General features: G+C 32.9%; 2 protein-coding genes across 4 annotated transcripts; both read right to left on the reverse strand.

Annotated features, from left to right (window-relative positions):
* Positions 1-1,046: 1,046 nt before the first annotated feature.
* Positions 1,047-5,163, reverse strand: LOC108322043 (cyclase-like protein 2). Of its 3 annotated transcripts, none has more exons than XM_017553991.2 (7): positions 4,700-5,163; positions 4,252-4,296; positions 4,055-4,127; positions 3,435-3,532; positions 3,014-3,084; positions 1,868-1,997; positions 1,047-1,381 (listed from the first exon to the last, which is right to left on the reverse strand). In XM_017553991.2, the coding sequence occupies exons 1-6, from the start codon at positions 5,076-5,078 to the stop codon at positions 1,869-1,871; spliced, it is 795 nt and encodes a 264-aa protein (XP_017409480.2). In that variant the 5' UTR covers positions 5,079-5,163; the 3' UTR covers positions 1,047-1,381; position 1,868. The 3 variants fall into 3 exon arrangements, with proteins under 3 accessions (XP_017409480.2, XP_017409479.2, XP_017409481.2); XM_017553990.2 differs by having other exon boundaries at positions 1,047-1,502; XM_017553992.2 differs by lacking the exon at positions 4,252-4,296 and having other exon boundaries at positions 1,047-1,502.
* A 1,392-nt stretch (positions 5,164-6,555) lies between these two features.
* Positions 6,556-11,722, reverse strand: LOC108322040 (cyclase-like protein 2). Its single transcript, XM_017553986.2, has 7 exons — positions 11,233-11,722; positions 10,966-11,010; positions 10,288-10,360; positions 9,217-9,314; positions 7,870-7,940; positions 6,843-7,014; positions 6,556-6,763 (listed from the first exon to the last, which is right to left on the reverse strand). The coding sequence occupies exons 1-6, from the start codon at positions 11,651-11,653 to the stop codon at positions 6,889-6,891; spliced, it is 834 nt and encodes a 277-aa protein (XP_017409475.1). The 5' UTR covers positions 11,654-11,722; the 3' UTR covers positions 6,556-6,763; positions 6,843-6,888.
* Between the last annotated feature and the right edge of the window lie 322 nt (positions 11,723-12,044).

Raw genomic sequence — 12,044 nt, forward strand, 5'->3', positions numbered from 1 at the left:
TTCGAGTTGTTAATTTGCACCTTATGCTTAATTTCTGATTTTGTAACTTGAGAATTGTTGATGATATAACGTCAACCTTTTCTGTATAAGCTGAAGTGTGACAGAATTTTTTGTTCAATTCTAGCTTCCCACATGGAATGTCAAGTTTTCAAGATTGAGAAATGATGACACCTAAGGTGACTGCAGTGAGATAGGAAAACACAAGCTAATCCTGAACAGTAGGCACAGCATCCTGAATCACAGCTAGAATGAATTACTAACATCAAGTGATCCTTCCTCTATTTGACTAAGGCTTTGTCAGAACTTAGAATTCAATCTATTTTTTCTTTTCTTTTCATCTATTACTTTTAACATCCATTTGTTCAAATCTTGAGAGATCTTGGTTATGTTGCTACTCTCCACATCAATCTATACAAAATCTCCTGTAAATTCATAGGAGGCCATAATTGCAGAATCTTCTGTAGAGAAATAAAAACAGTTTTTTAGAATCATTGGGCTCAATGTTTCATCTCACTATCGCGGAGTGATCAGCTTCAAAAAAAGGAAAAACACTAGATGTACAACAGTAGATCAAACCCAAATCATAAAAGAAAAAAAGGGTATTGCTTCCTACACCCTATCAAATTTCTGCCTCACCCCATCGAAAAGCTATCGGAATTTTTTTTTCCGTATGACAGGGAGGAGTGATTGTTTTCCAGAAGTGACAGGGTGTGGGAAGAAATTTGATAGGGTGTAGGAAGGAATACCCAAGGAAAAAAACATCGTTTGTCCGAAATAACATTAACTCTAACAGAAACATCTGAGAGATGATGGGGGTGGGAATTAATTGATATGAATTACGCATAGGTAGCCATGGTAGTTGAATCCTGCAACAATAAGTATCACGGTGAACATAATCTGGCTATGGACCAATTCCAGCAACATGCTTTCAATCGAGTGGATACCCTGCTCTAGCCAAATATATGAGTTCATCATCAACATACAGTAGCCTTTACTTGAATTTGAGCCACAAACAGCCATTGCCAATAACAATCTGAGACCAAGTATTGCTCTGCCTAAATGATCTTTTCTTTTCTTTTTCAAAAAGATCTGTCAAATTGCAGTACTTGTCCATGGTTACAAATGTATACATTAGTCCCTAGAGTTCAAAAATATTATTGATACCATCTTGCTGTATAAAGATGCACACCACTGTGCCAATTTATTCTGTTCCAACATACGGGACAAGAGAAAACCATTTTAAGCATAATGCTATTATCTAAATATAACGTCTTATGCGTGTATCTAGTAACTGTGAACCTAAGCCACAAAACTCGATGTACAACACGGACATTACTATCTTGCTCCATAACCGCACCACTGTGAATTTATCAGTTCCAGCCTAACAGACAAAAGAACACCAAATTCAACATAACGCTAAGATTGTTGCATCCGTCTCACATTTCACATGATAAACCCATGATGATTTGCACCTCCCCCTGCACTTGAGACAACACTGTTTCCTGCAGCAATTTCAACATGCTCTATTTGCTATTTATTCTCTGAATATTCAATTTTTTGTGTACAAGAAAAAAAATATATAATAGAACACCCAAACACTATTTGACACCTAGAAAGAAAAAAAATATAAGAGAAAGAAATGTAAATTTAATAAGTGAATGAGGTGATAAGAAGAAAAGGATTAAGAGAAATAAAAAGTGTCAAATTGGTGTTTGTATTATGAAGTTATCTATATATCATTGTTGTGAGAATTCAATCAAAACCCAGAGAGCAAGCAATAGTTATTAGATGCCCTTTTCAAACCCCTCTCCCCTAATGAAATAAAGATGCAAACCAAAGTTTGTACATCCCATTCTCTCACACGTACCTTAATTCTTAATCAGAATGCACCGAATTGGTGATCCCTCGGCACCAGACAACCTAAGAGGTAAGCAATGGACTGAATAAAATCCTGCAGGAACATCATCAAGCTTCAAGCCCTCAACGAGAATGACTTCCTGAAGCATATTCAGTTGTTAGGACCTGTTAACATTGATTCTATTTCATATGAAAGCAACAAATGAAACATATACAATCTGGTTCCTACAGAGGAATCTGAAGACACAACTACCAGTCCCATGTCAAAATACATTTTTACTGACTTGTTGGCAACTATCTTTCAAACTAAATAGTAAAATATTTTAACATGGGCGTACTTCAAATCAAATTTCAAATTGGGACTGACACGGATGGAGACATTGAACAAGCTAAGATGTTACATCGATAAAATACTAAAGATACTATGAGTTAGCTGCTATAAAATGCTTCAAAATTAAAGACGACTTAAGTAACTGTTTAGAGCCCTCATCGACATGTACTATGTAAAACTATACTTATTAGGATGTCCTTTTCCAGGAACCTATACTGGTATATCCAAATATTAGAGTCAGAATGCAAATAAGCCTGATAAGTTTTAAACTAACTAAAACATTACCTGGAAAGAGTCTAGAAAGTCATCCAAATAAATCATTAGTTTTGCAGTAAAATTACAGTAAGGTAATTATTAGTTTTAGAATGAAACAAAGCCCTGATAAATTTCCATGTGGCACTATCTTTGAAATTTTTATTATACGTATTGATAAAATTACAGCAAAGAGAATATCAACACTGATGACTCAAACTTCCAACAATCTTTAAGAGGTCAGATTTCAAAGCCAAATACTTGCCAGTTAACAATTTGACAAGTGCACATTATAGCTATAACATAGAGAGAAAGATTAACTGGTATTATGATATACTAATAGGGGTAGAAAGACTAAATGATGTTCATAGTTAATCACAAGTAATAAAAGTCAAAGATTCCACTTCAGCCACAACAAACAAATACAGAGATAGAAAAATACTTAGTGGTACTTTGACCCTATAATCCCCAAGATAAGATTCACTCTCATTCAAAAAGGGCAGGGTATAATTAGTAAACAATGTTGAAACATAATAAACACAAACTCTCGCCACAAAAGGAAATTTTTCTTACCCGATCTTTTAAAAAAACAAGGTGAGATGGAATCAAGTAATCATAAGAAGCAACAGATAGGTAATCAATTCCTGCATTACACCACAGAAAATAAATGTCAGGCAACATAATTGAGTAGGGAAAAAATGCGGAAGAGTTGAACAAGAAAGAAAGGTTGGGGGAGATATGCTTAGCTAAAAACATGCAATGAAAAAAAAAACAGTGAATCACAGTTAGCAATCCAGAAGTGGGTTTGGATTTTTCAGAGATGACAAGAAAAGACAAACAAAGGAAAGTAAGAATACTTCGTCGTACTTATCGATTACAAACATAACATGTACAAAACTAGACCCAGCTATTAGGCCTGAGACAAATGACAGGAAAAATGACCATGGGAAATTGCAGCAAAATATTAAAAAAGTAAAACCGCCCATATACCTACCTACAAGTTTGATATCAGTGTTCTCCACAAGCCATTTTGCTCCATCCACTGCGAATCCTACATAGCTTGGGTCAAATTCCTTCTGAAACATAAGCCGCCTAATAATTCAAAATGCTTAGTTCAACATTTGATTTCAAATGAGCAATGAAATTCAAAAATTGTGAAAAAGATAACATAGCTTGGACAAATCTTATGCAAACATGTAAATCATAGTTAAATATTTCTTTTGTTTATTATCCACCTCTACTTTTTTAATCATGGAGAATATAGTCATTGACACAAGTACAACAAATAAAAATATAAATAGCTGCACTCAAGTCTCCCTCATACAGAAATTAAAAAAAAAAGATAACAAATTGTTGTCAAAGCATTAAAAAAAACTATTATTATACTGAGGAAGTATATAAAATAATAAGTTCCCTCAAACGAAAATTTAAAGTTACACAGACTTCGAAAACATATTTGAGGTAAACACATAACATAACTCCAAGAACACCACTAGTTATATTTCAAAGTTGTTTCCTCAAATCCAATAATCTTTAAGTACCACCATAGCAGCACTTTTGAATAGCCAAGTGTTAACAAATCATTGTAATACTTGCTTAGTCTTTAGACGTTACCTGTCTGTATTTAAAGTTCGGAAGAGAACGCGTATTACACCTCTTGGAATATGTAACGACTTCATAACTTCAGCTGAAAAAGGACAACACATTTCCATTGGATAATAGCATTACAGGAGCAAAAATAATTCTAAAACCATAAATTTGCCAATGTCGTCCAATCCTCATACGCCACATGAAGAAAAAAAAATGAATACCAGTTATATTACTATCTCGTGGAACATCTACTAATAGAGCAGGTCCTGCACACAAACAATGCATTTAGACAAAATGATGGTAAGAATATTACATGTATTCTAAACTTAAGTCTATTGCACAATTAGGATCTACACATTTCAGGTATTGTCCATTTGGAACCAGAAACCTCACAATTTTGTCCTTAAAAAGAGTATTTGGTCTAAAGTGCTGGGTTAAGGAAAAGAGTGTAATAAAATATTTCCTTCGTTATAGGATATCCAAAGAGTAGAATGATAACAAGTTTTATTCCAATCCATTCTTATTCATCTCATTCTATTATATTTGAATCCATTCCATTTCACTCTTAGACTCCACAACCAATCCAGTCATGATAACGTGACACTTCTTTGATTATATGTGATCAAACAAAAGAATACGAAAAAGAAAGAATGATAAAAGAAAAGTGACCGTTGAGGATGTCCAAGTCGAGCGTGTCGACGTCGAAGCCAGCGTCGAAGTAGTGGTCGAAGACATGACCGGGAGCGTCGACGTGCGTGCCGGTGTGGGTTGGGAGCTTCATTTCGGAGTTGTTAGCGATGGAGCCGTTCTTCATGCTCTTCGGAAGCCACAGGAACTGCCCTATGCCGTCCTTCGATTCAAATTCCGGCATCTCGGGGTGGTACTGGTGACTGATATCGAATATTCGGCCATTGCCGTAAACTTCCCGGCGCGGTGGGACCAAGATGTCATCACCGTTCGCCGCCCAAATCGCCACCGTGAAGGCGCACGCAACCACTGAGAGCAAGGCTACACACTTCATCGTCAGATTTGTTCTCAATGTGGCCATAAAGATACAGTCACGCCAACAGTATCAGTTCATGTCCTATCCTCTTTAACTTCTATGAGATTTTTTTTCTTCCACAGATTTTACTTTCAGAGGGAAGAGCTTGTATTTTATTGATAGATGGAAAATCGTTTAAATATTATTTTTAAATTAGTTATTATTGCACAAAAAGAATTATTTTTCCTTTACTGTATGTATAATTTATTATTAAAAAACAGTGTAATAAGAATATTTCATTTTTTTTTCTTTTTACTTTGGGAGAGAAACTTATAGAGGAAGTTTTGTAGAGGGAAAAAATACTTTATACTCGTTAAAATCATGATATCTCGGAATTATGAATCCTAATAATTATAATTGCATGACTAAATTTTGTTTACTTGGTAATATATACTCCTGAAAATACATGTTTAGTCAATTACCACATTAAAGGATTATAATTTAATAAAGTAATAATTTTATAGTAATTTTTTTCATTTTTTCAGGAAAGATAGTTTCTTGCTTATTTTTGAGCAAATACTTCTGTAGAAAATTTGGCTAAAAATCATTTCATCCAAATCGTATTTTCTAAATATTGTATTTTAAAGGTAAATCAAACGTGAGAAATATTTTCTCTCAATTTCAATAATAAAAAAAAATCCTCAACCAAAAACCTCTCATATTTATATACGTTAAAGTTTAGAGACGAAAAAAAGTAAGAGATGCATATAATTTAAAGATATTTCACCATAAAAATAAATTACTTTATTTTTTATATATGTTTGGTGTAAAGTGTAACGAAAAATTTTAAAATAATAATTACAAAAGTTATAATTTTAGAATCAATGATTAAATGATAATGTAATATATACTCCAATTAGTGTGATAAAAATAATTCGTGTCAATAAAAAGTTAAAAATTCTTAAAGGAATTAAAGAGAATTACACAATTAATGTATATTAAATTTTAATAATTTGAGATTTAAATATAATAATTTATATTAAATACATGAAGTCTACATTTTTTTTATAAATTTAAAATTGGTTGATGCTTTAAATAAATTGAATTTAACATATAGATTTAATTTATAGTTTTGATAGTTTTTATGTTAATTTTAAATATAAATATTTTTTATCAGATTAGCTTGTAACATTAATATATATATTTTAAATTAATTTTATTTCTAATCAACGTAAACTTAAAAAAAAAGTTTTGATATAATTCCTTAACCATTAGGATCACTTGTTAACATTCTTCTTGAGTTAATTTTTCCATTTTAAAGATTTTTAATGATGTTTAACCACAACATTTTTAGAAAAAGAGAAGTTTTACATTACAAAGAAATGAAAAGAAAAAGAATAAAAAACATGTTTGATTTGTTTTATTTTAGTTTCTAAAAATGGTCAAGAAAAACTGTTTTTGAGAGAACAAGAAAAAAACGTTTGCTTGATAATAGTGTAATTTGAAAATTGTTTAAGAGAAGCAAAATAGATCGAGAATGGAGTTTGTGAAACGCATAAGTTTATTTTAAGGAACCTAGGTAAATATTAAAAACATAAGTTTATTATTACAGTCCGCAACCCAAGTTTAATCACAATAATTGACGTAGTAAAAACTAGACAATTCAACGTACTACTATCATCGAACTGCTTTTTGTGGACCTAAGTGTATTCGGGCTAGGTTGCGTCAGCTTCACCCTTCAGCATCAGCATCTTGACAAAACAATAAGGATAAGGATAATGCACAGAAACAATATGGAAAATATGGCACATTCTCGTAATATAATAATACCGTGCAATTGAAAACCAGGTTTGACCACAAACTTGCATGAACCCCATCATGTGATCAGAATGCATCGTATTGGTGATGCCTCAGAGTGAACCAATCTAAGAGGCAAGCAACTGAGTGAATATACTCCTGCTGGGACATCATCAAGTTTCAGGCCTTCCACGAGAATGATCTCCTGATGCATTTGAAATTTGTCAGTGTATTGCTTATGCTTGCTCTAATCCAAGTCACAAATCACACAATTTTTAACTTTTCTTTCAAAGAAGGAAGTCAAGACACATCCTAACAATTTCTTTTGTTTACACAACTGCATCTTCCACATATTAAGCTACAAATATCTTTCCAAATAAACTAAAGATTTTTATCTAGAGGTAAGAGCCTCAAAGATATGAATGCTAATGCACCATAAAATTGGATAACGTAAAGCTGGAACATTATGTAAAGATGAATCAGCTAAAGTAACCATTATGGATTAACAGAAAGGACAGATTAAGCAGTGGAAACTAAAAGTTCTCCGCTAGAGTGATAAACCCGACCAGCTTTAAATTTATACTAAGAATAATGAGTAGAAGAATTTAGCAGTAGTGATAGTGATCAAGTGATTCTTAAAGTTTATACAGAATCGAAAAATCTAGTTAGAAATAAAAGGTACACTAATTTGAGAAATACAATTAAAGAAGCAATCCAATAGAAATAGTTATTTTCCCTGAATAAGTCATCAAATGATGCAGATAAATTAATATTGCCATAAACTTGCTGGAAAAAACTAAATCTAAGTGAGATTCACTGACACCAAGAGTATCAAAATCAGAGTTTAGACATCCAATCCAACACACCGTTACCAAAACAAGTACAAAAATTTAACGAGGAAAATGATCCCAATGTCAGGCACTAATCAACATATTTAGAGTCTAGATCTTATTTGTAGTTTTCTAGTTTTTCAACACGATAGTGAGGAGAATAAGTAGCTTGTTATTAATAAGGAGTAATAAGCGCATAAATTTCAACCATAAGGCGGAGAATTTCTTACCCTGCTTTCCAGAAAAGCAAGATGAGATTGAACCGAGTGATCATAAGCAGCAGCAGATAAGTAATCAATTCCTGCCATTTGCATAAAAAGGGAATTGAATTGTGCAGTAACAACTTTCACAAGAAAAAAAAAAGGCATATAACTACTATAAATTGGAACAAACACTGAAGTTGTTCCCTTATCCAAGATATTCCCATTGAATTCAAAAATATGTAATGGATTTCAAAAGTGCATGCCAATTTGCAATTTTTATATCCTGAAATAAGGGCAGGGAGATATATATATATATATATATATATATATATATATATATATATATAGAGAGAGAGAGAGAGAGAGAGAGAGAGAGAGCAAGATAATGAAGAAAAGATGTGCTGCCATTATCAAATTTAACCGTGATTTTTATTTTTTTTTACTGGTCAGTCTGTATAGGAATACGAAAACAGAAAATATAAATAAAATAAGTTGTTTTCAGTGGTTTTGATATAACTTTTGTAAATATGAATACAGTGAAAAATAAGGTGGCGTCTTCTAAAAATGAAAACAGAAAATGTTTTCTCAAACCAACCAGATCCAATATTTAGTTCAGTAGGACAAAAACCGGTTATGTACATAATGTAACCTCAATGAATAATACAGTTCAAGGTAATTCACAAGTTGAATAGATCAGAAAGAAATAACTTCTCTATGAAAAAAAGGGCTCTTTGTTGGCCAAGTTATGGACAAAGTGATGATACCACAACAAAGAATGTTTTCTGTCACTAGCTTGATATGAGGAATACAAGTACACTGACAGCTGAACTAACCAATTAAGCGCAATGAATTTATAATAGATTGGTCTCATGAAAAAACCTGATCGAATAAAAAGTTCACATGTGAAATTTAAAGAAGTGAGTGATGACAAATACAAAATAATCACATGCACTTTGAACCTTGGGCGTCTTCAGCTATTTATTAATTCATAACCACAAAGAATGGAATAGAGTGACATCAACTCATCTTGATTCATTCCTAAATTGCAAATAAATACTAATAACTACCATGCACTCGTAAAGACAGTAAAAAGATAAAATGTATGCTTAAAAAGGACGTTATCTGAGTTGACAAAAAGTAAGATATAGTCCAGACAAATGAAATGACTAGAACAAAAAGTAAGTTAAAAAAATGTGACAAGGAAACCTATATAACTAAATGACTCCACTTTATTAGAAGCAATTAGAATATTGATTTATAAGAGGAAAATAAAAATGCAGACTTGGGACCAGTCATGAGTGGAGCAAGAGTCAGAGGAAATGCTTTAGGCAGGAAATAAGTAGCCTAAATCTTAAGAAGTCATCAATATCTCACCTACAAGTTTGATGTCAGTGTTCTGTATTAGCCATTTTGCACCATCCTCCTTGAATCCCACATAGCTTGTATCAAATTCTTTCTTAAACATGAGTCGCCTAACAATTCAGCAGTGATTAACTCATGTAGTTTCTAATTAAGAGCTACAAATCAGTATATAGTTTAAGCAAAATGTTAAAATTGCAGGCTAAAATTACATTATTTATTAATCAATAAGATTAAGATACATGATCAAATAAACAAAAAAAAAACTTAAATGTGTTTGGGTATAGGGAAGGGGAAGGCAGGCACTATAAACCTTTTTATTATAATCATATTATTAAAAACCTTCTCATGCCTTGCATTTCCTCCATAGTCCTCCATAAAAACCATACAAAAGCTGTTAAAATGGTGTTCTTTCGTAATTCTTATTTACAGTTCATAGTAACTTACAAATATTCTTTTAACATAAATAGCCATGAAATCCGTTTTCACTTTACAGTTTTTCAAATTCCCATTAGGTCAATAAATCATTATGCATCATAGGTAATTAACCATTCTTATTACTTCCAGCTACCGGCCACTTCCTCTCCATTCTCTAAATACTAATACCCTATTCATAACAGACCATACACATAAATTGAAGGAAACTACAATTAAGGAAATACCTGTGTACAGGTTAACATATTAGATCCAGGGCCATCCAACAATGACGATAAAGGAGCAACCCAAAATTGAATTTGAACATGAAAAAGGTACCAAAAGACTGAAGTCGTAAATGATTGCAGTGCAACTTGTAAAATAAAATTGTTGTTCCCTCCATTTTCAAAACTATCAGCGACAATGTAACTTCAGGATTAAATTAGAACTCGTTTTCCATAACATTGCAAGTTAAAATCACAGAGGTAATTTCCAACATAAATATTGCAATAATCTATAAAAAAACGACGCACAAAGCACGGTATTTCATGTATATGCGACAGCTATGAAGCCGCGTCAGAGAAACACTTTAAAAAGCAAGTCTGAAGAAACTTCATTAAATTAACAAAAAGAAAATCCTCTCGCAGTAGTCATGAAACATGTAGAACTCACCTGTCGGTATTTGAAGTTCTGAAAAGCACACGACGCACACCTTTAGGGATATTCAAGGACTTCATAACCTCAGCTAGAAAAAGGAGAAATTTTGTAATGCTTCAATTAAACGTCACAATTGATGACAAGAACAAGCTTGCATTTCATAACAGGTATTCAAAATAAATAAATAAATAAAAACTCAAAAAACAGTATGACTTCAGGCTAACCCGACTTCAGGCTTTAGAATAGCAAGGCTAAGAAAAGTACAACTTTCCAACAAATTTACTGTGTAGGAAGGTCTGGCGTTAAGACTTTGTTTGAATAGACTTCTTCACAAATATTTATAAGAATAAAAAAAGAAGATGAATGAACTGAGCAAAAAACTTATGCGTGTAAAATTTATAAAAGCTTTTTCATCTAGCTTCTCCAGGAACTAAGGTGCATAAGTTTATTTCAGCATGAAAAAATTTCAATGTTTGTTGTTTTACTAGTTTATATTTGGCGCCCACAGATGTTTATGAAAAAGTTTATAAAAACAAGATTTCGTGTGTACAACAAATTGCGAGTTAATAAGAAAAAAAGAATATCCCACCCATTCAATACACAGAACGCAGGATGCAGGAGTTCAATAAAACAAAAAAAAAAAAAACAGAACAAAAGGCAGAAAAAACAAAATGAATCATTAGTAACATTTACCCGTTATGTTTTTATCCCGTGGAGTATCAACCAAAAGTGCAAGACCTATTAACAGAACAAGCACTGTATCAGTTGTCCGCGTCTAAAACTTATAGGTAATCAACAAACACAGTATTTAAAAAACGAAACCAACCAAAGGAGAACAACAGCAAATTAACGATACAATAACATGAAGCAAAAAATTATTAAATTTTGTGAATATGAAATTGAGTTAAAGAAATTGAAAAATGATAAAAGTTCCATGGAGAGAGAGGATCGATACGCTACCGTTGAGAAGTTTTAGGTCGAGCGAGTCAACATCAAAGCCGGCGTCATAGTAATTGTCGTAAAAGTGACCGGGCGCGTCCACATGAGTGCCGGTGTGAGCACCGAGCTTGAATTCGGAGTTGTTAGCGCGCGACCCATTCTTAATGCTAGTTGTAAGCCACAGAAAGTCTTGCCCGAGCCCCTCCGACGATTCCCAAACCGGCAACTCAGGCGCGTACCTGTGGCTGATGTCGAAGATTTTCCCATTGTCATACACTTCTCGCCGCAGAGGAGTCAGAGCGTCGCCGCCCCCGCCTCGGAGGGGGCACCCTTCTTTGGCGTTCACGCCGGGGATGGGAGGATACGCAGCGAAGTTCGCAGAGATGGTGATGGAGTGCGCCGAAATTACGCAGAGGAAGGCAAAGAGTGATAGAGAGTTCATGGTTCAGTGTGTTGAATTGAACTAATGAATCATCTTGCAATCGGTGCCTGTATTTCTTCCATTATAGTCCCCATTTTTGACAAAACTATTTTATTTTATTTTTTCATGACAACAACAAAATCATTTTATTTTCTTTCTTGATTTTGACTACAAGAAAAAAGAAAGTAGTGAATGGTAATCTATTGGTGAAAATCATTACTGTTCTTTTCATCTGTCAGTCCTAATTCAGTCTTAGGTTTTCTTAAAATCTCTTTCTTAGGAGGTTTTCTTAAGTGAGATTAAAAAAAAATCATTCTCTTAAAACCTTTTTTTTAGTGATTAAAGTAAGTTTTTGGTGAATTTAACTCTATTATAAAATTTTAATTAATTTTAAAAATAATTTCATTTATAT

The sequence above is a fragment of the Vigna angularis genome, chromosome 3 (genome assembly GCF_016808095.1).
Source record: "Vigna angularis cultivar LongXiaoDou No.4 chromosome 3, ASM1680809v1, whole genome shotgun sequence".
Taxonomy (NCBI): domain Eukaryota; kingdom Viridiplantae; phylum Streptophyta; class Magnoliopsida; order Fabales; family Fabaceae; genus Vigna; species Vigna angularis.